Source organism: Idiotropiscis lumnitzeri, chromosome 7 (genome assembly GCF_059441095.1).
Source record: "Idiotropiscis lumnitzeri isolate Australia: NSW breed Sydney's pygmy pipehorse chromosome 7, RoL_Ilum_1.0, whole genome shotgun sequence".
In the NCBI taxonomy this organism is placed as follows: domain Eukaryota; kingdom Metazoa; phylum Chordata; class Actinopteri; order Syngnathiformes; family Syngnathidae; genus Idiotropiscis; species Idiotropiscis lumnitzeri.
Genome location: NC_142397.1, coordinates 18,395,372 through 18,421,915, shown reverse-complemented (window position 1 = coordinate 18,421,915; position 26,544 = coordinate 18,395,372). Strand labels below are relative to the sequence as shown.

Below are 26,544 nucleotides of genomic sequence, written 5' to 3'. Positions count from 1 at the left end.
ATTTTAGAAGGGTCAAATACTTTTTCTCGGCAGCATGCCTTACCGGTATTGCCAGACCGGTATTGACAATCACTGCTTGAATTTTACTCAGTGTGAAGGAAATTGGTGGTAATGGAACATTAATTTTTTTACATTCAGACTATAGCCAATTTGAAAAATCCAGACATTGTGTGTTACTACTATAAGCAACAAGTCAAAACGTTTTACTTTTGAATTACATATTTATGTTCTTTGCATGAGTTTCATGCATATTAAGACGTGAACAAATCTTTTCATGCTGTTGTCACAGGGGTGTCAAACTCCAGTCCTCGAGGGCCAGAGCTCTGCATGTTTTCCAACTTTCCTGGCTGCAACACACCTGATTCAAATGAGTAGGATATTTATAAGGCTTCTTCAGAGCTTGCTGATGAGCTGATCATTTGAATCTGGTGGGTTGCAACCAGGGGAGATTGAAAGCTTGGAGGAAAGCGGCCCTCCAGGACTGGATCTTGACACCCCAGATTTATAACCTAGCATAAATTTTGAAGTAATATATTAGTTGTGGGCTAATTAGCCATTGTTGGTCATTACTCCACCACTGATCAAGGCAAACGGCGTTTTAGAACAGTGGTACCGGGCCACACGGATGAAAGATAAAAAAAAAAAAAAACTTCCAGTTGACGCATGTCGAGATGCTAATTGTCTCGGTCACATTATGCAAATATTCAACCGACAAGTTAGCATGCCACATACAAAGACTGCTCTGCGAAAAGTTATGGAGTTGTATGAACCGGTCCGTGGCGGGAAAAAAGGGGGGCTCGTTGGAAAATCGATCAAATCACAAATCAATTGTGAGGGATCATAGAGTCAATATTTTTTTTAAATAAATGCCATCAGGAAACAAATGAATGATGTAATAAAAAGTCTTTATTATTCATCTTAATTTACATTTGTTTGAGCACCTTTTTTGAGCTAGAATTTCACAGTGATCAAAACATATTTAAAAAATACTTTCATAAATAAGCACGATACATCATGAACAATTTTATCAAGAAATGTATATTAATATTTGTGTACTGAGGAGTGTTGAGACGTACCAGTGGAAATCAAACCGCAAGTACCACAAATATCTTTAGCTCAACCAATGTCAAAACCAAATTAAGTAAATGTGATGAGGACTTTTCGGTTCAACTGATGCAACATAACTTAGGTTTAATTTACACTGTTTTTTGGAGGAGACTGACTAATACGGACGTGAAATATTATTTTCCACACGGTGCTTCAGTAATAGCTGCGTGGAGATGACACTGCAGAGTTAGAATTGTGGCAATTTTGCACTGCATTTTATTTTGGCACTTAATTATTCAAACTGATCGGGCAGTACTAATGAGGGAAAACTATTCTAAAATTTGCAAAGTACCTCAAATACATTCAAGTCATTAAATCTAAGAGAGAATAACAGCATTTGCAAACAATGTGAGCTGTGCAGTTCCCTGCACAAAATTGCTGGAAAAATAAAGCTTGCTATCCCTATAAAAATGGAAAGTGACTCTCTTGAGTGTACCTGCTAAAAAATTAACAGTCAGACTTCCTGTCCAGGCTGGACTTGTTCCAGACATTAGATCGCTAACACCCGCTGCACTTTTTGATCTGAAGCAGTACGGAATGATCATTTTAAGAAAATTGAGGGGCAACCCATCTCTACCCCTCTCTAAAAATGGGAAGAAAAAAAATAGGCCACAGGGGAACCCGGAGGACACTTCAAATTCAGCTCAGACTGTATCGGCCAGTGGAAACCTCTCACTAGTGTGGAATGGAATGATATGAGGGAAAGGGGTGGGCTGGCCATCTTGATGAGCGGATATATTCCCATGTACTTCACTTTGCTCATTTCATACAGGATAGCCATGTCGTATATTCACGAGATACACCCTATTGTTCAATTTAGGTGTGCTTATTATGGTGTTTTTGGGCCATTCTTCACATGCCCATTGAAAATCATCATTACTTTTTACTTTTATTTAAAACATTCCTGTATCCTATCAGAGGGCAAAGTATGGCCCGTGGACCACATCGGACTTGTCCACAGTCTCTGACAAGCCCTCCAAGAGTTCATGAAGTCAAAATAAAACATACAATATGGTTTGGTCCATACTGGGGTACTCAGTTATTAGTCGAAATTCTAGGGCTGTTTATCCAGTCTGTCGTTGAGTGTCAAGTCAGTGACAGACAGCAGTTTGAAAAGCCAATGGGAATATACGCAGCATAGAAGTCCTTCCTAACTGCATGTGACGGGAAATATAGTATTCAGATGTCAGTGGTGATGACAGGGGTAACTCCGTGAATGAGCAAAGTGGGGCCCAAGTCACGAGTCAGCAGCTCAAGCTGGTGCAAGTAAGAATTGTAACGACGGGTGTCAGCTGGTGGGCGGGGCAAGTACAGGAAGCGCACAGCAGGTGGTGGCTGGGCCTGGTCGAGAATCAACTGATTGACAGCTGACAGGTAGTCATCAGACAACCGTGTGGTGTTGCTCGGGAAACTGTTGACGTAATCTTCTTCATCCTCCTCTTCGTCTTTGGTCAGCTTCTTCTCACCATTGATGACTTCGGGGGTCCGTGATGATTGCTTCTTGTCCCATTCACCTTGACGCTGCCAGTGTAGTGCCACTTGCTGGTCCCAGGGCACGGGGTAGACTTGAGCTTTTATTCTTAATTCTTTCAGCAGCTGTCCTAGCTTCTCCTCCAAGCCTCTCATGCTTCGCCCTTCCTCCACGCAAAGGAAGAGCCGTAGTGTAGCTTTGCGCCAGGCTCGGACCATATTGAGAATGCAAGCTAGCTGCAGCAAGAACAGAGAGCATGTATCCACGTAGCTTGTGCTGTCTGGACGTAAAAGGTTGACTGGCCAGACATCGACGTACACAAAACTCTTCCCTTGAGAGGAGGAGGCTGCTGCCAGAGTCTGTGCTCGGTCAAAACTGTTAAAATGACGGGCCAACACCACATTCTTCAGCATCTTCATGGCATCTGCAATGATAGCTACATACTCGAGGGGCCCCAAAACCTTCCCACCATGCACGTCATCATTTGCAGCTCTATTACTGGACCGAAGGGAAGCAAAATGGAACAGAGTTTGGCGCTGCTCAAGCTCATGAGAGAGGCATGTAAGATCTGTGGTGTGATTTGTGCAGAGCTTGTCCTTTGGGAGGCTGTCATCATAAAAACCCAGGACAAGAGTGTTGGGACGCATCCCACCTGGAATGGAGAGAGGGAATAAATGAGTCAGTGAGACAAGATGAGTGGTTTCAAAACAAAAATCCGTTTTGCAATTCATCTCAGATGTTTTTCTACACAGTGACGCATCAACATTGAGCTTATCATCATGACGGTGACTGGAGATGGATCAATCACTCAAGTCCATTCAGGTACAGATCCACAACCCTAAGGAAGGCATGTAAACATTCTTTGGTCACAATACTAGGTGCAAATTGTTTCCATAATTTCCAGGAAGGTTAGTCTTTTACTGGTCTAGGCCTTATAACTGTAAGTCTTTCAGTCTTTGTGGTGACAAGACAAAACCACATTCTGGAAGGTGCTCTCTTATTAGTGTATTTTGGGGTTTTTTCTGCAGAAACTGCTGCATACTCTTGGGCGGCTGTAGTCCAAAACTTCTGCTTTTCCATTTTGTAGGTTTATACCACGAAAAATATTGGGAAAAAAATTGCATTGTGGGAAACTAAATGTTAGTCTCTGTGTGTATGTTGGGGTGGGATAATATGGTAAATGGGCTGTCACTTCTATAGCGCTTTTCTACCTTAGGTAGTCAAATAGCTTCACACTAATACCTCATCTACTTACTGACGACATACCATCAGGAGCAACTGGGGGTTCAGTATCTTGCTCAAAGATACTTAAGATACATACTTATGGTCACAATGGCTGGGGATGGAACCCATAACTCGGTTGGGAAACAACCACTCTACCACTGAGCCACACCGCCCATCATCCCTCTGGGAAGATGGTGTGCTCCTGCCACCCTACTGTCACACCAGGTAAAGCTTCTAGAACTGCCACTGTACGTTTAGGAACTGAGGACACAAATTGTTAAAGCTTTGTAATATAGGTAGATTTTTTTTCCCATTTTTGCTTGATTCAAAATTTCAGTTGCCTCACAGTTTGAGGTCACAGTTTTATACTATTTCAGGGTTCATAATGTGACATGCATTTTCGCTAGGAGACAGCGCTGGACTGATTATATATTAAGAATTTCTAAATCATAGTATTCTGTTTTAACACTCCAACTTCAATAGAGCTGGACTTTGCATATAGAGTACTTGTGTGCTTTGTCCGTCCTTTTTACCTGATGCCTTTTAAATTGCCCCTCAGGGAAAAATAAAGCCTTGCAATTGATTGCTTGAGATGGATCAGATTGACATAATAATTATGCCAAGATGTCAACCAATTAGTCTGATTGCCAGGTAAACAGGTAAACATAAATTCTGCGTTGACATTTGTGTGTAATGTTGCACCAATTACGCATATATATATATATATATATATATATATATATATATATATATATATATACAAATATATATTCATATATATACACAAATATATATTCATATATATACACACAAATATATATATATGTATCAATTTTCTTCTTAATTATCTAAAGCTCATTTTGAAAATTCTAATTTTTGGAGAAAAATAAATGAATGAATGAATTTGTAAATTATAATATTTGTGCCAAAATATAAATATATTTTACATAAAGCTTACATAAAGTTTCATGGAAACTGGAAGGATTCTTTAAATTATGTAATTAATCCAATTTAATTATTTTAAATTACAACAACCAAAAACTGCTCATTTGCTTTGCCTTATCAGAAATCCCTTTATTGTCATTGTACTCAAGTGTGCAACGAGATTAGAGAGCTCCACTCTCCAGTGCAATACAACAATAATTCAGTTAAATATATAAATTAGATAAATAAGAGAATAGTTAGTGCAATGGAAAATAATACTGAATAGGATATAAAAAAACACATCACGTTGCTGTCGTGCAAGGTAAGGGTGGTCGTGTGTGAGCGTGAGAGTTTAGAATGGAGATGGCTCTTGGAAAGAAACTGTTTCTCAGTCTATTGGTCCTTGATTTGATGCACCTGTAGCGCCTGCCAGAGGGCATCAGGTCGAACAGGTGTGAGTTTGGGTGAGTATTGTCTTCGACGATATTGAGAGCTCTGCTGAGGCACCGGGCGGTGTAGATGTCCGACATTGAGGGGAGAGGGCAGCCAATAATCCTTTGCGCTGTTTTGACCGGAGCCTCACTCTGACCGCCTCAGTGCAGCCGCTGTACCAGGTGGAGACACAGTATGTCAGCAGGCTCTCGATGGACGAGTGGTAGAAGGCCAGCAGCAGCTTCCTGTCCAGGTTGAATTTCCTGAGGACTCTCAGGAAGTGCAGACGCTGGTGGACCTTCTTTATCACTGCTGTGGTGTTGTGTGTCCAGGAGAGGTCATCGGAGATCCGTACTCCCAGGAACTTGAACGTGTGGACCCTCTCCACACACACGGGCAGAGGGGGGGCGGCAGCGTCTTGTTCCTCCTGAAGTCGATCACGATCTCCTTCGTTTTTGCAATGTTGAGTTGCAGTCTGTTGTCCTCGCACCAAGCCGTTAGTCTCTGGACCTCCTCCCTGTAGGCTGTCTCGTCACCTTCCGAGATCAGACCGACCACTGTCGTGTCGTCAGCAAACCTGACTATGGTGTTGTTACCGTGGGCCGGGCTGCAGTCGTAGGTGTAGAGGGCGTAAAGGAGAGGGCTCAGCACGCATCCTTGTGGGGAACCAGTGCTCAGCGTACGGGTGGAGGACGTTAAGAATGAATACATTAATAAAATAATAAAATGTTGATGAATATATATTTAATTGAAGCATAATTCGTGGCTGTGATGGATTACTTCATTTTTTTACGGTGTTTTATTTTATATTTTTTTGTAGCGTATGAATTAGATAATGAGATAATGAGAAAGCTCCACGAACACACTTTTCAAAGCGGACTGTGACTTATCAATGTGCGATTTATTACAGGTGTAAATATGGTTGATTTGATAGGATTGATTATTTTCTGTAGTACGCCATTTTTGTTTTTGTGCGTACAAACAAGAATTATGCACACTGTTTGATAAGAAAAGCTCCTGGGGTTTTGAGGCCGAGCCCTGTACCATATCGTGAAATAAGCATCATCTACTGCTGAGCGGTGCTGTCATTTTGTCATTCCATAGTTTTAGTCTAGTTTTAGTTGAGGAAAACTCCAAAGGTTTTGTCCGTTTTAGTTAAAAATAGGCATACAAGGTTTCCACCCAATAACAAATACTTTCTGATCAACTAATTAAGGATTATGCATTACAAACAGATAAAAGTGGTAACAGTGGAATCAATGCTCATTGCTCCAAAATAAGCCGAGAACCAAAACATATTATTTGGTAACTGTTGTGGCTTTATTTCACTGAAAGAAACCTTAAAAAACTAAATAAAAATGTTTTAACAACATAGACTTGTGGTACAAACTTCTTTACTTGTAACAGCTTGCTGTTATCAGAACCAAGTAGCCTACCGATCGTGAGCCAAAATATTTCAAGTTGGCTGATACTAAGTGACTAACGCTGACCCGAACTAAAACATATTGTGTCCAGGGTTGTGCATCGAGACATACCCCAAAAGTTTTTTTTTTCCATAGTTCCCCTAAAAAAAAAATATATAAATAAATAAAAAAGGAAAAATTAATCCTGCGTAGCCTGTGGGTATGGAAGATAAGGCGAGTGGACGTCGTAAATAGTTTATAATGAGATAGCAATTCTGCTTGGTGGAGCTACTACTGATTTTTTTTAGAGTCCTGATTTCATCATCACGGGGAACTAAGTTTGAGTGAAAGTCTACCTGAGTAGACTAAAGTGCGCAATCCATTTAACCATCAAAAGATCACGGCTGTGCTATTAATCAGAGCACAAAAAAGTCAATCTCAAGCAGTAGCAGCCTTCTAAGGTATCAGGAAAATAAGATTGTGCAGAGCGGGTGTCGTACTTGGTCTTTTTGGAAAAAAAAAAAAATATTCATTTTGCTAGCTTGTGGGTTTAATATTAGCGTAATGCAACTGAGACACGGTAACGGAGAGAAGAAAATAGAGCATAAAATAATGTCACAAATTGTATATATGTGTTGTTGTGGGAAGAGTTTTGCTGAGCTATGGCATTTCAGAGTTTTCTGACTGCATCACATGACTTGCGGGACGGGTGGGTTGTGCAAGTGGAATAAGGGAGCGGACAAAGAGGCAGAGAGGAAGTTTGGTGTGACTCTTGACTAAACATGCTTGTTACGCTGTTGTTGGCGACAGCTACGAACCACAGTAGCCGTGTTGTAATAATAAAAGGGAGATAACTAAACTAACATCTGATGAATTTTTGGAAGACGTAATAATATTTTTATTGCCTCAAATAATAAATAAACCAGAAGTACTGCAAGTTTTTTTTTCTTTTGTCTGTGCAGCCCGCCGTGGTCCGGTCCAAAGTGGCACAGGGACCAGTATCGGACCGCAGCAGCAGTGGTTGGGTACCATTGCTGTATTGCATTTATTATTCTCTACCGAATCTACTAGTCAGTCCCTCAATTATCAAGACTTGGTCAGATGACATGGAAGGGCTTGTTTTCTAGCAGTGCCGTTGTTGAACGCTTTGGCTTATGCCACATGACGTCGCACTATTGGATCTCATTAGAATGTACAGTCGTATCTGGTGTGTGTGCACAAGCATATTACATACCTGAAAGAAAATGTGAGATTTGTACTCATGGTGACACTGACCTAGTCCAGAAATGAACAGAAGATGCTGGATTCCATGACGAACAGAATCAGCCAGTGTCAGGTTGACGAAGGCCTTGATGTTGAGATGGTCCACCAGGGACAACCAGGAGGCATACTGGGATTGGAGAGGGTCAGAGGGTAACGTGTCTGTGAGTGAGGGTGGGGGGAAGACAAACATATGCGTAAGTCAAAAGAATAATATGCATTTCAGCAGAGCAGAGCCCACAGGCCTCATCTGAGGGCTACGGGGCACAAATGGCCTGAAAATAACACAGCTGGATATACTTTACAACAGAGTCCTCTTAAGTTCCATCTGTATCTGTGAATAACTGCCTCATATATTTCAACACCAAGTGCCTGCTCAAATTAGAGAAGGGTTCTTCATCTGCTAATGAAAATATCATTCCTCTCTGTTGCGCTCAGGCGACACTCAGCCGATTTTCATTATGAACTATTCATTGAGGGCCAGCCCCGTGTTCCGCATGAAAAGAAAATATACGTGCATGAGGAACAAGTCTGCAACATATGTACATGCGCGAGATTACACATATTGAATCAACGGTAACGTATCAACATGGAATGCATTAATGCACACACACAAATAAAACTAAAACTGCAATACACACTGTACATATGAGATATTATATTCAAGGTCTGTTTAAAATTAATAGAAAACAAGACAATGAACAAATCTGAATTAATGTAGTACAAATTGTGGTCCCCACCGCACACAGAAAATATGTACGTTATTCCTTGAAAGAAGTAACAGTGGGACGTGTGTTCGGAGCAAAGTGGAACATTTTTACTGCACCATCTCTACCATGTTTGAGGAGCGTATTTTGGAATTCAGTTTTGGAAGGTGAAGAGATATCTCTACCTAAACAAACAAAAAAAAATGTTGATGTAACACATGCTGTGTGCTTTTCTACTCAATTTCGACAGTTTAGCAGAGACTCTGAAACAATTCCATTTGATCAGAATCGAGTCCCATAGCAGTGTTCTTACTGAGATCGCCAAGTTGGACATGCCCCAGCACGTACAGTCCACTCTTTTTAATATCGTTGATGAAGGAGATGAGGCCGATACTGCTTCGAGGGTTGGAGACCATCAGCAGAACCTGCGGCCTCCAAAACTTGACGTGATCCTTCCTCACATCCAGCATGAGCAAATATTTGCGTACCTAGACGAAACAAGGAAATGAGAGGGAAATGCGCATTCAAAATCTGACTACTCTCACTGGCCAGTTAATTCTGGGTCATAGTTAGGAAGGGGTCGACAGCGGCTCATCTGATTGACATTTACTACATTCTGTCAATCTGATAAGTCCAAATGTGGTAGAAATTGTTGTGTTGTTTTTTGTATGACATTCAGTCTACTCTTTGAGAATAACACGCAAATATACATATGTAAAGGTCCATAAAAGTTTGGACATTCAAACAGTTTGCATTGCAGATCTGTACACCATAATGGATTTCAAAAGAGACCATCAATATGGGCCGGCATGGTGGCCGACTGGTTAGCACATCCGTCTCACAGTTTAGAGGTACAGGTTTCGATTTCGGCTCCGGCCTTCCTGTGTGGAGTTTGTATTTTCTCCACGTTCCTGTCTGGTTTTCCTCCCTGTACTCTGGGGTCCTCCCACATTCCAAAGGCATGCATGGCAGGTTCATTGAACAAAATTGCCCCTAGGTGTGCCCTGTGATGTGCCGCCAATCAGTTCAGGGTGCACCCCGCCCGCTGCCCAAAGATAGCTGGGATAGGCTCCAGCCTTTCTGTGTGGAGTTTGCATGTTCTCCTTGTGTTTGTGTGGGTTTCCTCCGGGTACCCCGGTTTCCTCCCACATTCCAAAAACATGCATGGCAGGTTGATTGGACACTCTAAATTGCCCCTAGGTACGAGTGTGAGCGCGGATTGTTGTTCCTCTCTGTGTGCCCTGCGATTGGCTGGCAACCAGTTCAGAGTGTACCCCGCCTACTGCCCGAAGATAGCTGGGATAGGCTCTATCACGCCCGCGACCCTATTGAGGAGAAGCGGTACAGATAATGGATGGATATTCTTTTCTATTGTATGATATGGTTATTACCAATTAAATGCCTTCCAACTGTTAAATATGATAAAGGATATAGGGATTAGCATTTATTAACATTTCCAACTGTCGAAAATCTACAACACAAGTCCTAACTATGTTGAAAGTGATTTTACATCCTTTTCCCACCCAGAAAGGACTTAAATGTATTTCTCAAATGAAACTGTGCCAGTCCATAATTGTGTTATTTTATTTTATCTTGGTCTCTAATTTTTGATTACAAAAACAGCAAACGACATGGGTTTGTAGCAGTACGTTACAAGCACTGTAAATATGTCAAAGTTCCAACAGCACCCAGTTTGGCAGAATGCCAGCTCGATAGTCTTGCCGCAAGACATCGAGACAGAAGCGAACACAACAAAAACACACAAGAAGATAACAAGCTGCTGACAACAGTGTTAAGGAAAGACTTGGGGACAAAAAAGGCGAACTGACGCTGATGGTATCAAGTAAAGAAATGGAGACAGAATATAAGCATGGAGAGAGGATGAATGATTGAGAAAATGAAGTGATGGATGAGACTGAAGAGACAGGAATGATGATAACCTGATGGATGAGAAGTCCGAAGAAAATGGCACGATAAAGAAGACAGATGACTAGATGAGTGGAGGCAGTTGGTCTGCACCTCTGAAACTATTGCTGGTTACTTGTTGATGCAAACATGAAAATGTGTAATTGCAAGTAAGGTTGTGGTAGTAGGTTAGGGAATGGCAGAAGCTTGAATTGGTTAGACAAGCAGACAAGTATTCAGTGACATTCTTGCCCTGAAGATTTTTACATCATTATCAGCAGTCTCATAATTATTGAAAATCAAATGCCCAACGAACAAGCAGGAACTGAAGACAGCTGCACCAGAAGAGGCCAGGGAGAGCATCACCAGTGAAGAAAACCAGTCTAGGGCTGTCCATGGTTTCAAGACTTCAGGCTGTCCTTGATTGCAAAGGATTTGCAACAAAGTATTGAAAAGTGACAATTAGAGTAATCATTATGTATGTTTACAATATAATACTACTTTTTTTATTGTCTAATTATATTTGGTTACTTAAAAAGGTGTATAACAGGGGTCCTCAATTCCTGTTCCTCGAGGGCCGGTGTCCTGCAGGTTTTCCAACTCTCCCTGCTGCAACACAGCTGATTCAAATGATCAAATAATCAGCAAGGTCTGCCGAAGCTCGATAACGATCGTTCAGGTGTGTTGCACCAGGGAGAGATGGAAAACGGACAGGACACCGGCCCTCGGGGAACAGGATTGAAGACCCCTGATGTATAATGTATATGTGTTGCAATTCCAACTACGTTCCCATGATTTGGGTCTGTAACTACTTTCAAATTGATTCCGCACTTGAAGCTCATATTGATTGTCCATCCATCCATCCATTATCTGTATCGCTTGTCCTCACAAGGATCGCTGGGATGTTGGAGCCTATCCCAGCTATCTTTGGGCAGTGGGCGGGATGCACCCTGAACTGGTTGGCGGCACATCACAGGGCACACCTAGGGGCAATTTTGTTCAATGAACCTGCCATGCATGCCTTTGGAATGTGGCAGGACCCCAGAGTACAGGGAGGAGAACCAGACAGGCACGGGGAGAACATGCAAACTCCACACAGGAAGGCCGGAGCCGGAATCGAACCCAGGACCTCTGCAACGTGAGGCCATCATGCTCACCAGTCGACCACCATGCCGCCCAATATAGGTCATTAATTCATTTTTAATTCTTCCCAGTAAGGAAAAAATTGTTTTCTTCAAGCAGAACAGAACAGATATTTGTTCACATTAAAAGTGCAAAAGAAATTGCTGCAATTCATATTTATCACAAAACCCTAGCAACTTGTTGACTTCTGTGTGCTGTGGCATCCAACATGTAGCCTCTACTGCTGTGCCTGCGTGCAGTCATTTAAATTGTTGAACTGCCCTGCGTGAGAGAAAAAGCAGAGAAGGGAGGAGGAAGTATATGATATGAAGGGAGGCATCTGTGTGAAGGGAAGAAAAGAAAAGCGAGGAGGGGGAAGGAGAAAAAGTGCAATAACTTGAGTGGTTCTAATAATGTTCTGCCTCTTGACAAACTGCTCGCTAACCCAACCGCCCTGAATCGCCTTGGCAACGGGCCTTGCTGGCAATAGAGCTGCCTCACCTTGAGAGCAACAGGCCCGCCTATAGAGGACATAGCGAATTGTATGATATAAAGTTATGTATGAGTGCGCGTGTACAAGTGCAGCACTTCATTGAGGGGAAAGATATGCAGTGTGTGTCAGTTTGGTCTGATATAAAAATGATAGATGACTGCACAAAAATGAAGGGGTATGAATTTGGAGAGACAGCGTTTGATGTTTGTCTGCTGCATACACTTGGCTTGGGGAGGCAATAGTCTGTGTTTGTGTGTCTCAAACATTTTAAAGAGATTGCTTGGCAAGAACACCTTTTTTTTAAGTGGAGGGGGAGAGATTTCAGTCGCTGTAATAATGACGAGGCAGTATTGTGTGTATTTGTTTGTATGTGTGCACGTATTGTGTGCATTTCAAACCTGGTGGAAAATGAGAGCCTGGCTGATGTAGCCCCAGCTGGATGTTGGACTGAGGTAGTGAATCAGCAAAAGCAGCAGCAGCATGAAGGCGATGCTGGCCGAGGCGTAGATGGAGTTGATGAGAAACATCATGACAGCACAGCCCACAATGCCCAACGCACACGTATGCCAGGTGAAGTAACGGAAAGTGGGCCTGGAAAGGAAACAAAGTAAAATCCCTCGTTAGTGAACCAGAACTACGGTGCCGTTTTCTCAATCTCTGATTCTTCAGATAAATATTAATGTGAAGTTATAGTTTTAGTATTCAAGCATACATTTCTTTATCGGAATGGACATTACCATATGTCTATAAGGCACACCTGTATATAAACCGCAGCCCTTTTTGAAAAAACAAAACAAAACAACAAAACAAACAAAAAAACACATACAAGCCGCACCAGGCTAAAATCCGCAGTTTTCTATGTTGGAAAAAAACTAATTTGGTAAAGAACGATTTTGTACTGTGAATGCGCTTAAAAGGTACATAAACAGATTCTTAAAAACAGTGCCTTTTAACACAGCAACAACTTTGCTAATTAAAACAGAACAGACCCAAGAGGAAAAAAAAATTAAGATTTATTTAGCGTATTTTCTGAACTATAGAGCGCCCCTACAGGTGAAAGAAAAATCCAAAGAAAAGTCTCTCCGTTGTATTAGCCGCATGGTTCAAAATCTAGGAAAAATCTATCGTCTTATAGTCCGGAAAATACAGTATATAATATATGTATTTACCAGGTCCAAGCAGATACCTTTGGAGGGGAAAATACACAACATCTGTTTTCATATAGCGCTTTCAAAGCAGCTGCAGGTCTAACAAAGCGATTGACAGAACATTTAAATATAGTAACATTTGAGATATACTGACTTAGATTTATTTCCATAATTCCGAACCCCACAAAAACAGGGATTCCAAAGCTGGGATAGGCTCCACGCTCGTCAGGGGAAGCGGTTTAGATAATGGACGGATGGATGGATGGAGAATCAGTACTTGGTTGAGAATCTCTTTGCCTTTATCACTGCCTTGATGCAACCAGCCTGTTGAATTGCCTGGGAATTATGGAAGCCTAAATTTCCCAGATGCTTGCTGTCTGCTCTTCTTTGTTTTTGGATATCATGGCCCTCAATTTTCTCTTGTTAATACACCATCAAGTTTCAAGGAGTTTAGGTTGGGCAACACATTCCAAACTTTGAACATCTCAAGGAGCACAATTCAACTCATCATCCAAAAATGGGAAAATATGGCACAGTTGCAAACCTACCAATTTATTACTGTGCACCTAAACTGTCCAATCAAACGAGGAGATCACTAGTCAGAGAAGTAAAAGGTGGCAGAATCTTTTCACGGGACAACTATAAGTCATGGATTCCAGAAATGTGGAATTTAGATGGCAACCAAAAGAAAGGGATAATAAGTACCCTTTGCCATGCAGGGAACACAGTAAATGTGGAAAAATGTGCTTGGTCAGATAAGACCAAAGTTGGACATATTTGCCCAAAATGCAAAGCGCTTTCTGTGGCGGAAATATAACTGTTTTCTCATCACCCTGAACACACCACCCACATTGTGAAGCATTGTGGTGGCAACATCATGCTATGGGATTGTTGTTCTTCAGATAGATTGGGAAGCTGGTCAGAGTTGATGGGAAGATTGATTGAGCTGAAGACAGAGAAGCCCTGAAAGAAAACCAAAGAGTCTTGTGATTGGAGAGAGATTAATTTTTCAGTAAGACAATTAACCAAACTACAAGGGAATGGTTTAGATCAAATAATACTCATGTTAGAATGGCCCAGTCAAAGTCCTGACATAAATCCCATTAAGCATCTGTGGCAAGACTTGAAAATTGCTGTTCACAGACACTCTCCATTTAATCTGAGTTTGAGCTCTTTTGCAAACACATTTCAGTCTCTTGATGTGCAAAGCTGGTGGAGGCATTCAAAAGACTTGCAACTGGAGTGGCAAGGAAAGGTGCAAAGAATTGCTTCAGGTAATCTGAATTCAAATGCACATTACATTTTTCACATTTTAATTTGCATAAAATGTTATCTATCATTTCCAATGCACTTCACAGTTATGTGTTACTTGGTGTTGCACAGTCATACAAAATCTCAGTTAAAACAAAATCTGAAAAAGTAAAAAGGTGTATAAATACTTATTCAAGGAATTGTTCATGTCACAAAGTCAATAAAAAAAAACATTTGTAGCTTCTTTTTTTTGGGAGGGGTCTTGTCGCACCCAAGAAATGCCGCCCTGTGTGGACACACACATTAAAAACGATGAATCCAATATCGACTGATGAAACACAATTAATTTATCAAGGGGCTGAACAAGTTGTTTCGGCTGACCAAGACCATTTGAGATAAATCTATGCTTCCAACTGCACAATGCAAGGCAATGCATGTAAAATATGGCTGGATAAATTCAATGTAGAAGAATCTGATGGCAAACACCATTGGAATGAACTCATACTGATTGTGAGCCAAGGTCACTGAGCTCACAAATACCCACTCTTATATTACGCCAAGGTGGCACAGAGGTAAACGGGTTAGCACTTGCGCCTCATAGCCGGCCTTCCTGGGTGGAATTTGCATTTTTCTTCCTGGGTCTGCGTGGGTTTTACCTGAGTACTCTGTTTTCCTCCCACATTCCAAAGACGTGTTTGGTTGGTTAATGGAACACTCTAAATTGTCCCTAGGTGTGTTTGTGAGTGCAAGTGGTTGTTCGTCTTTGCACGCCCTGCGATTGGCTGGGAAACAGTCCAGGGTGTACACCGCCAAGGCTCCAGCACACAAGTGACCCTAGTGAGGAAAAGTGGCTCAGATAATGGATGGCCGGATGAATGAATTGGCCAAGATTAACTCAAACACATGACAACAACGTCTAGAATGTTTTGGAATATTACAGGTGCTAAGGTGTGAGCAACAGTGTGATTTTTGTCCGTTTTCAGTTCAAATAAAATAATGGGAATACAGTCACATGCTTCTACTCTATTTACGACTGTGCCAACCTCTAGAATAGGAAAAAATGCCCAATCAGTCAATGGCGGTTGGCTGCTAGAACACAGACTGCTTCCAAGTTGACTGGGAGGGATGTAGGATGTACGCACCAGCTTGCACATTGCACCAGTCTAACATCCATAGATGTTTTTTTTTTTTTTTTTGAAGAAAAAAAAAGGACTTGGAACTGTTACTGCTATTGTAGTACTTTTCAAATATCACTTCAAATAGCGTGCTGAGCGGATCCAGCAGCATGGAATTTTAGCTTACCGACGGCACAGGTTCTATCCCCACAGACAATTCAGGTATTTAAATTATTAATTCAGGTTATTTTAAATTGATCACAAAATTGCAGACCACATCGTGAAAATCACCAGGTCTAATCATCCACTAGGGTTTGAATATTTAGTAAAAAATTGTGTCAGTTTCAAATTGGCAATTGACAATGCTGGAGGGATTTAGAAATTGAAATCTGGTAACCCTTTTCACCCAATCCCAATTTTGTGTTTATAGGTTTTCTTTTTTGTTTCTTTTTTTTTTAGTTCAAATGTAACGGCACACCTGTGCTAGTGTAATTAAATATAAATACAGGAGGTGCATTAGGATGTTGCCCACGTTATTTATATTTGTACGTTAATGTAAACGTGCCATTGTCTATAACAAATCTAAGCAAATACTGTAGCAAATTTTTACTACAGTAGTTTTACTATACAAAGAATGAATCTGTATGAAAACTACCCTAGAAATATAAAACAATCTAATGAAAAACGAGAACACCACAGCAGTGACGGAAGAGACCTACAGTAACTCTTGGAACAATATAGTAACTGATATCATAACTGATACTTAACTTTTAAGATAAGTCCTGACCTGTACCCACTGATCCACTGCAGAGGTTCACTACTTCAAACTTTGCTTTTAAGTCTTGACCACATGTCTCAGTCTCTTCTTCACCCTTATTGGTGAGGGGGTGTAATAACAATAAAAGCTCACATTAACTGCCCCACCAATCCATCTCATCTTTCTGTTTCATTATGGGCGACAATGCTATCTCTATACAATCACCTCTCTCTCACCCCATCACCTCTCTGTGGTTCTCCAACAGCTGATGTCACTTTGCTGACACCACAAAAGTACCGTAAGAGAATCACTGTCAATCGGGGGATTAAAACCGGCGACTAAATTTGGACGTTTGCCCAGAATCACGTCATAATTATGGTAAAGCAGGGACAGAAACCTTATGAGCACACGCACACACCCACACCCACATGCAGACACACAAACTAAGAAAGTTAGTGTACGAGACATTACGTCAGCCAACAGAAAGTACTGAATGACTTTAAGCAACATAAGAAGTGACAGATTATAAAGCAAAGATATTGCTTCCCCTTAAAATATCAGGGCTGGCACTCAAGCAATATAAAACAGAATGTTTGTCGGACGCAGTACTTGCATAACCTGCTACTGAAAAATAATTATGCCAAATGTGTTTTTCTAAAATGAAGTCTGCAAATACCAGAGCAGGGGTCACCAACTGCGGTCTTCGAGGGCACCTATGCTGCGTGTTTTCCATCGCTCCCTGCTGAAAATCTGGCACAGTAGTATACTGTATTTTGTTATCAAGTACTTTACTGTAATACACAATCCTCCACCGGAGCAAAAAAATAAAAAATAAATTGCAGCACTTTCACACTTTATTGTAAACAGCGGTGCATCATGGGAAGTGGGCTGTTGGGCATTCCATTTTCTTTCCACTGCAAAGCAAACTTTAACCCCACCCAGCCAGCAATTTCTACCAGTGGACAACTTCAATGCGCCATCTACCATTTGCATACCAACAATTGGGTAAGTCAGATTTTTACACCTAACAAAGTCCTGTGCAAATCAAATTTTGTGTTTGTGGACTGATGGAAAGATACTTAGAATTTCCAATTCAAGTTAATTTTAAGAGAATTAGCAATAATTTGGACCTGTTAAAAGCCCCTTTCATGTGGATAATTTGTATATTCTTTGGTGATTTACAACACTGACACAATAGGTGCGGCTGGTTTAATTTAATGAAAGGCAATTTGCGTATTTATAAGTGAGTTAAACCCCTGCGAGAAATTGCTTCTTGTCGGAGGAGAAGCGCTTGTCACCTGATGTGGGTCACAGTGTTTGCCTGCACCTTCGCGTTACTTCGATTGATGTAGCTACTGGTAAATTAACAAGTGCATATACTGTATTTTCATGACCATAGGTCGCAGCTAAAAGTCCCAAATCTTCTCCAAAATGGACGAAGCGCCTTGTAATGGAGAGCGCCTTTTGTGTCAACCGAGTTCCAAATATCTAACAACTTTAATGAGAGCTCCACCTGACTGAATGGGCACATTACACGTTGTGTGTGTAGCACCCTCTGTTGTTAAAGTATGAGAACACGGAGCGCTGGACTGACTGAGTTCTTTCATTGCTGTTGAGTTGATCTTGGCTGGTTCTTTTATCTTTAATGCTTGCTATGATAATAGTAACTACTAGTGATGGGAAAATGAAGCTTCAAATTTGCTTGATGAACCAGTCGTTGTATTTTTGAGTCCTCGAGATGGCACTGTTGGTTTAAATAAAGGGTTTTAAAAAATGGCAAGTGAGTGTGCCTTCAGCCCAATGTTGAACAGAGAGTGCCATCTATAGGAGTCCAAAAATACTACAACTGGTTCATGAAGCAGATTTGAAGCTTCATTTTACCATCCCTAGTCACTACCAGAAGACTGTGCTATTTGAACCGGATGATTTGTTGGATGCTAGGAAGCTTCAGACACACCCGGAAAGAGCTGGGCAAATGTTCCCTCAGAACAATTCAATGTGATTCTTGTTGGTTTGGTAACAAGATGGAAAAAGCCGAAAGAAAACATTAAATCTAAATACCGTTGTGATGCATAATTCGATTCATATTCAAGCAAATGAATATTCAAGTCTCCACAATACACATTTTCTACATCTAAATGACCATAGTAGCCCTTTCAAAGAATAGTTATATTGCTCCATATTGGATCCCGGTTTTCTATAAATGCCGGAGATTAAAAGTTGTGTTGATCATAGACATTGGACCGTAATAGTTACATTTGAAAAATATTTTCACGACGAAATGAGAATACATTCAAGTTCAAGTCCAGCCAACAGTGGGATTTTAATTTTCTTAACAAAAATTGAGACTCGTCTACGTCTTACAGATTTACAGTTACAGAACAGACTTGTAAGCCAGAAATAAGTTTTGTTAACTAAATTATCAGTTTGTCATGTTTCTGAGAAAGCTCCTACTATCAAAATATCTTTCAAAAAGTTTAAGATTTTATAATTTGAAAGTTTGCGTGAAAACTTTATTACCTTCTGAACTGAATGCGCTTCACACTGTTACCTCATCTACCTACTGATGACACAGCATCAGGAGCAACTGGGGGTTCAGTATCTTGCTCAAGGACACTTCAACAAGGTCACACTTGCTGGGGATCGAACTCCCAACCTCTGAGTTGGGAGATGACCACTCTACTACCACCGAGCCATGCCGCTCCCGCAATACATGAAAATGTTCTGTTTCAAGGCTGTCAGAAATGTCCAAGTTTGTATTTTCCGAGTATTGACTCGAAGTTTGACAGGGGAACAATGGAACATTTGAATTGTAGATTTGTTAAGTCAATAAAAAGAAACATATTTGAGCAGTTAGGGCAAAACCAGATGTTAAACACTAACAGGTTATGATTATTTGGGACATGGACGTAACTGAAAAGTGCCTGTGTGGTGCTTGTACAAATAGAAGAGGTGAAAAAGGTTTCTACTTCGAAGTACTTCACAAATGTGCTAAAATGTATCCGTGGTGTCAGGGTTCATGTTATATAGTTCATATTTTAAAGCTTAAAAAACTTTTATTTGTTTCATAGTGATTCTTGTATCAAGTGTTCCCCGTCAGTCCGCACGTAATATTTAGCAGCATATAGAGCATTTGGCGGTTCATTCAGATGGTCAATTCACATTAAAACAGGGGCCATTCAAAGTGGATTCATAGAATGTGGTTGATGAAGGGAATCTGGGTGTCTTCCATTTGCACCGGGACTATGCACCCTAATAGCTGTCACAAATACAATTAAATCACATTGAAACGATGAGTTTTGGTTTTCCCGAAATCTTGCTCAGTGACAAAATAATGCTGCATGTGTATGTTCTATTAGGTACGCGTGTGTGCACTTGTGTGTGCTTAGGCAGTCCTGCAAAGTGACCGCAGATGGCCTTAAGGAATAGTCTGCATTGCTGGAACCGCTACTGATAAAGCTGTAGCCCACACACAGGCCACATCACACTCAAAGATAACAACTGAAACACACACAGACACACACACCACAACACAATCCCTGACACACACGTACACACACACAATACTAGAGTCAGGCAGCTTTACTCACACACCGATGATCGGGAACAAAAAAAAAAAAAAACCTGCAGCATGACTTCACACAAAGGCCTTCTCTAAATTTCATGCCTTTACGCTTCTGTTGTATACTGCCTCTGCAAACACACACTTGCACACAGACACACTTAACAAGCAGATATTTTTTACGCTACATCATAATTTCAAACCCACTCCTACACAATGCCAAATTTAAGGGAAAGAGAAATATTTCTGCTAAATTAGTTATGCTAATTACAGAGAAGCTCTTCGGGGAAAGATGCTGCTAAATGGCTTTTAATTCTTTTCGCCTGGAAAGAGACGTGGGAGACAGCTTGGGCACAATGAACGAAGCAATGAAAGAAGCAGACAGTTTAAAAGGGGGAAAGAACTAGAGATGAAAAAAACAGTACGGCAAGCATACAAGCTGCATTATCAGCTGTGGTGACTCCAGGTCCCTGGGCTGACTGGGAAAGCAGCACTGGGGAAGGTTTTGCCTCAGTCTTTACAGTAAGTCTTCCAAGCCTGTACCAGAAATCAACAGAGCACAATTTCCAGAAATAACAGAAAGCAAAGAATAACATTTTCAAATTATTTGCACTGTACATTACATTAATCAGTTAATACATTGTAACCAACAATTCATTATGTCACTAAAATCTTGTAAATATATCTAAAAGTCCCAGAGTTACAAAAATCCCACTTACAAACATTCACGGGCACGAATTAATGTTGACTGATGTCCATAATTGTCATAACTGTTTGCAAAATACCGTATCACCTGAACTTTGCACTCTTAATCTACCGAAGATATCGCCAAGGAATTCCACTGCAGACGTCTCCAAAAAAATCTACAATGACAAACTCTCCAATAAAAACTCTAATACAATAATTCCTTCCTCACCCACCGTTGAGGTATGCACATCGAGTCGCTCTTAAGTTAAGTGGGTAAGTGGTCATTTTGAATTTTGGTGACGCAACGTTAATTTTGCGATATACCTCCTGCAGCTCCTTTTCCTCCGCACCAGATTAAAGTAATTTTTTAATGATGGACCTCAAATGGCATTTATAGAGTGAAATTAAGTTTTTCTCGACTTAAGAACTATTCATCCTCTGAACAGGCTGTCATGATCCGCGTCGGGCATGACAGGTTTTTGTTATTGTTTTTTCATTCCATGCTTTTGTGTTATTGTTTTGCTTGTTTTCGGGGCGTTTCCCCTCAGCACTCATCCTCGTCAGCCACACACCTGCCCCCCGTTAACAATCACACACCTGACTCCCATCTGCTCCCCTAATCAATGGACTATTTAACCACCCCTTGCCGACAGCTCAGCGTCGGAACATTGCTCCATTTGGACTGTCACGACCGCTCCCTGATCTCGTTCACGCTCATGTTCTCGCTTCGCTCCCGCTCTTGCTCCCGCTCTTGTCCCTAGTTTTTGTCACTGTCTTCGTTCCTCGGTTTTTGTTCTGTTTAGTCACGTTTAGTTCGACTTTATTTTGCACCCTGCCACGTTTGTTTGTCCTAGTACCTTGTTTGCCTTTTGGTTTTGTTTTGTAAATAAATTCCCTTTAGTTTACCCTTTGCCCTGCTTCCTCGCATTCTGGGTCCACCCCCCTCCTCGCCGACCGGCGACTCTGACACAGGCTCTCGGAACAGACAATCTGTACCCATTTTCTGCATGTTCCATCACACGTAATGGTTTTATCTAGTTGATAGAAATACGTCAGAGACAAACAGATACATTATTTTCTAAATTATTATTTTATTTAAGGGAGAAAACAGTGTGACGGTCTGGGGCTACCCCATTACTTCAGGACCTGGACAACCTCCTGTTATGAATGCAACATTGAATTCTGCTGTCCAAGCAGAAAATCTTGCAGGCAAACATCGAACCTGTTAAAGATGTGCTCTCAAAGTCCTTACTTTGTTACGTATATGTTTATGGTGTAATACTTTATCACTAGCATGCTTATGATGTGCCGCCCCTTTCATCCTTTGTAGCCTCAGAATAAAATCTTCACTTCTTCCACACTGTCAGACGAGACAGGTTGTGTGCAGTTATTCCTCTGTCAATACAGAAATTCTGGTTTGCTGATCCTGAAAGTAGTTGGACGCGATACTACTGCTGCGTAGTACCACTCTGCCAACAGAACCACTATTCTTGATTTATGCCATAGCATCTCTCAATCTTTAAAAAAAAAAAACCTGTCTCACCATGGTATGATCCTGTGGTCTGCTGCTGACTTCCATATTCAGTTTTTAAGCCTGTGTATTTGAGAAATATCTCTTCTTTTGTCTGTTATCCTTTTTCTCTTATCAGAATTTATGTTTTGTACTTACCCCTCTGGTACTCCCTATGCAGCTGTGATTTTTTGTTATTGTAACATGTTTTGTTGCTACTATTTTCATTTACATGTACAATTCATAACAGCCGTCGTGTATCGTCCGTTGTACTCAACGAGTTCACTTTTATGTATTTTTTGTTTCCCTGTTATGATGATTTTGTAGTTTTTTTGTTTGATTGATTTTTTTAGACTTTTTTGCTCACATTTTTATTCACCCTTGATTGAGAAAAAAACATGTATTAGCTCTTAAATTTTGTTGTTGGCTCTGGTTTGTGGTTCAAAATCAGAGCTGGGCATTCCGTCCCAGGGACGGAACGGTCCTTCTCGGACAGACGCACATGTTATGGACGGGGGCCGGTGAATGAGAAGTCATTTGAAAAGGACAGTCTGTAAAAAAGTTATTTATTGAGGACACTGGGGTAGACTTTGGGCAGCAGTCACGTCAAAGTCGCGTCTCTTCTCTGCTTCGGCGGCGCCCGACGACCCGCCGCCGCTCCAAGTCACTGCCTCTGCGGCGCCCGACGAACCGCCGCCGCTTCTCGTCTCTGCCTCACCCTCCAGGCGGCTGGAATCGCTGGTCTGGCCTCCCGGACGGCCGCCTGAATGGCCACGACTGGACTCGCTGGTCTGGCCTCCCGGACGTCCGCCTGAGTGGCCACGACTGGACTCCCTGGTCTGGCCTCCCTGACGCCCGCCTGACCGGTCTCGATTGCGGTTCGTGGTCCCGCCTTCCGCCCACCCTCATTTTGGATATTTTTTCCCTTTTTTGTTTACGTTTTGGGACGTCTGGGATCCGTCCCTTAAGAGGGGGGTACTGTCATGGTCCGTTCCGTCATGTTAGGTTTTTGTTTATGTTTTGCTCAACGGGCGTGGGGGCGTTCCCTTCCAGCGCGTGTCGTGTTGGCTGGAGAGACGCGCCCACCATCCACGTACCTGTCACTCGTTGACTCCGTGATCACCTCGCCGCTGGAGAGACGTCATTCGTCGTCATACTCATTTAATATTCACTACTTAAACGCCCGGCGCTGACTATTCGGGTCGGTGCATTGCCCCTTTTTGGATGCCCTTGCCTTAACCGTTCTTCATGTCACTGTTGCTTTTTGCTCTCGTTCATGCTCATAGCTCACAGCTCATGGTTATTTGTCACTGTCCCGGTTTCATAGTCAAGTTTAGTTCTATCCAGTCGCGTTTTGTTTGTCCTCATTGTTTCGTTTATTGGTTCCAAGTACCTTGTTTGCTTTTGGTTTGTTTTGTTAATTAAACTCCCTTAAGTTACCCTTTACCCTTGCTTTGGCTTCCCTGCATTTTGGGTTCCCCTCTTCCTCTCCTACCTCCTCCACCCGCGGAGCGTAACAGAAACGTGTGGATTTAATTGCGGATACACCTTTCAAGAGAAGCTATGTCATCCAACACTCACTTCGTACTGTCTAAGTGTGTTTCTGTATATTTGTCCAGCCGTGGTGTCATAAATGATGGTATTATGAGGGGGATTTATTCAAGTGGGACTAAGCAGGACTTCACTGAAGGCCTAGGTGTGAAATGCTTGGCCCGCCACTGCATTATATGGAAAGCGCTTTGTTACAGCTCCAGCTGTTGTGAAATGCCCTATATGAATAAAATTGTATTGTACTATATTGTATTGCATTTACATTTGTCTCCAAACCTATATTGTTTTACCTGCTTTGCACCCACAGTCAATACACAACAAAGAGAAACAGGATTGTTAGAATTATTCCCCAGTATAGCTTTCAGATCTTAAAGCAGTGCATATTACTGCAGAAACAGCAGCATTTGTTATTAATATAGACATAAAATGTTGTGGTTGAGTAACTGAGAATTGGCAATTTAGAAAATGACTAAAGCCTGCTCTGTGAGCTGAAGAGCAAAAAAAAATAAATTTCCCATCTCCCAAAATATATGAGGAGATATTTAAGCAAACAAATTAAGGGAGAGAGCCAAATTCAAACATGATCGTGCTACTGTGTATAGACACTATTAACTTTAAACAAATTAAGACTAAGGCTATACATTTCTTGAACAGGACGTGTTTTGACTTACGAAAGCCCCAACTTACGAGTTTCTTAAGTTTCGGCTTTGTTTTTTTAAATTTTTTTTTTTAGAGCAAGCTTGAGACACATGCGCTTGAACAATTGTGTGTGCAAATAGTCAACAGTTCAAGAATAAAGTTTCTCAACGTACAATTGCACTGAATTCAGTTCCCAGCCTATACAAATTCATTTCCATCTCAATTTGTCTCAATTAAAAACTACACTTTTTTTACATTTTGTCTAGAACGTTACTGCAAAACAGTTTTTGTATTATATTGTAAGTAAAATTAATTATGAATTATGCATTCAACAGCAAAACATGTTTTTTTTCCTATGTAACCATAATCGTTAAGAAATTATTGCTTCAATATTTCTTATTGAAATGTATGGATTGCATCAAACTGGTCACGGCGGAAACAGTTGCAGCTTCAAACGAAGTTCCGTATCGTTCTTGATTGCATAGTTTGGCTGGTGTTGTGACTTATTCTCAGGTGCGACTTGTTTATCGTCGCTGTCCAATGGACCTCTCGTCCGTCCAAATAAGGTCAAATTCTTTTTTTTTTCCAGAAATTGATACTCATGTTCCATACCCAACTTGGTCTGTAACTTATGTTTGAGAAATGTGGCAAAAGTATGGCAAACTACTTCACTTTCCCCTTTCTGCTGAAGCTGTGTGGCATAAATGTTGCCTTTCTTTGACGTCTGCATGTTTTTTTCTAGACAATAAGTGGGAATGGCAATGTTTGCTGGATTAAATTGGCTTGTTTGTTTAAAATCAATCCATGTGATGCCTCATTGCAGTCGTTATATAACCAATTATATATTAATATGCTAGAGTAAACATTCAATATCTTTGTAGTACATTCAATTAAATACAGGTTGAAAAGGATTATTTGTTTGAGTCTGAGGTGGTTTTTTTTTAAACGTAATTAAAGGAATTTCAATTCATTTCATCCATCCATCCATTATCTGTACCGCTTGTCCACACGAGGGTCGCGGGGGCGCTGGAGCCTATCCCAGCTATCATCGGGCAGTAGACGGGGGTACACCCTAAACTGGTTGCCAGCCAATCGCAGGGCACACATAGACGAACAACCATCGGCGCTCACACTCATACCTAGGGGCAACTTAGAGTGTCCAATCAGCCTGCCATGCATGTTTTTGAAATGTGGGAGGAAACCGGAATACCCGGAGGAAACCCACGCAGGCACGGGGAGAACATGCAAACTCCACATAGGAAGGCCTGTGCCGGAATCGAACCCACGACCTCTGCACTGTGAGGCCATCATGCTAACCCTTCGTCCACCGTGCGGCCCTTCAATTAATTTCAATGAGGAGAATTCATTTGATATATATATCAATTGAGCGACGGGCTCGTATTAAATTCAAGAAACCATTGCAATGTTTGTGAAATTTGCTGGTTTTGATTAATGCATTTTTGCTCAGAATAATCTAAAACGAATTTATAGACCTCTGTCAAAATGCTAAATTTAATAAATGCAACTTTCTCACATTTGGCAAAACATCTTTGATTTGAACCAGTGCTCAACCTTTTTGTTGCTTTTAAATAATTTTGTGTTTACACCGTCGGTTTTGGTATCTTCAATATAGCTGCACTCGGCCTGATACATGCTTGGGGGAGCTCCAAGTATTCTCATAAATTTCAGGACTAATATCAAGTTTTTACTGCAGGGGAATCCATAATACAAAATGCAATACTGGAGGTGATATGTCATAACAAGGGAGTGATGCAATGTGCCTAAACAGCTTCTCTCCAGTGCGACAAATTAAAAGCAGTTGCACTTATCATGTTTAGAATGTAGATACATTCTCAGCCCAAGGAAGGGTTTAATCCTGCAAGGTATGACTTTAGGAAATCAGTCCCAGTTACTACGTTTGGAGATGCACATCTGTAATGACAGATAGCAGCAGCAGAAGCAGCAGAAACCAGAAATATGAAATGACTCATAAAAAGTGATTCAAATACCAAATGCCAGCAGTGTCACAATGTAATCATTGAGCTAAAGACACACTGACTCTGTCCTCATGTGTGAACACAGCGTTAGGGAGCTTTTATAAATCAGGATCATTACCAGTGTCCAAGGAATACAAGCAACACGCCAAAACACAAACATTGTAAATTTAAATCTCTTAGCATCTCCAATCCCAGGTACTTGAACGACCAATTCACACTGTACACCCTCCAACACAAACACTTTTATTGCTGGTCCCTCTCCAATATGGGGCCATAAGC

The 26,544-nt window shown here is 41.2% G+C and overlaps 1 protein-coding gene across 2 annotated transcripts in view; it reads right to left on the bottom strand.

Annotated features, from left to right (window-relative positions):
• Positions 1 to 910: 910 nt before the first annotated feature.
• LOC148333841 (solute carrier family 12 member 9) overlaps positions 911 to 26,544 on the bottom strand; it is a 69,054-nt gene continuing 43,420 nt past the window's right edge. For both annotated transcript variants that reach the window (XM_088300503.1, XM_088300501.1), the window contains 4 exons: positions 12,447 to 12,639; positions 8,842 to 9,016; positions 7,837 to 7,983; positions 911 to 3,230 (listed from right to left, as the gene is read on the bottom strand). In XM_088300503.1, the coding sequence (XP_088156629.1) occupies positions 2,287 to 3,230; positions 7,837 to 7,983; positions 8,842 to 9,016; positions 12,447 to 12,639 (1,459 nt within the window). In that variant the 3' untranslated portion in view covers positions 911 to 2,286. The remainder of the gene's footprint in view (positions 3,231 to 7,836; positions 7,984 to 8,841; positions 9,017 to 12,446; positions 12,640 to 26,544) is intronic.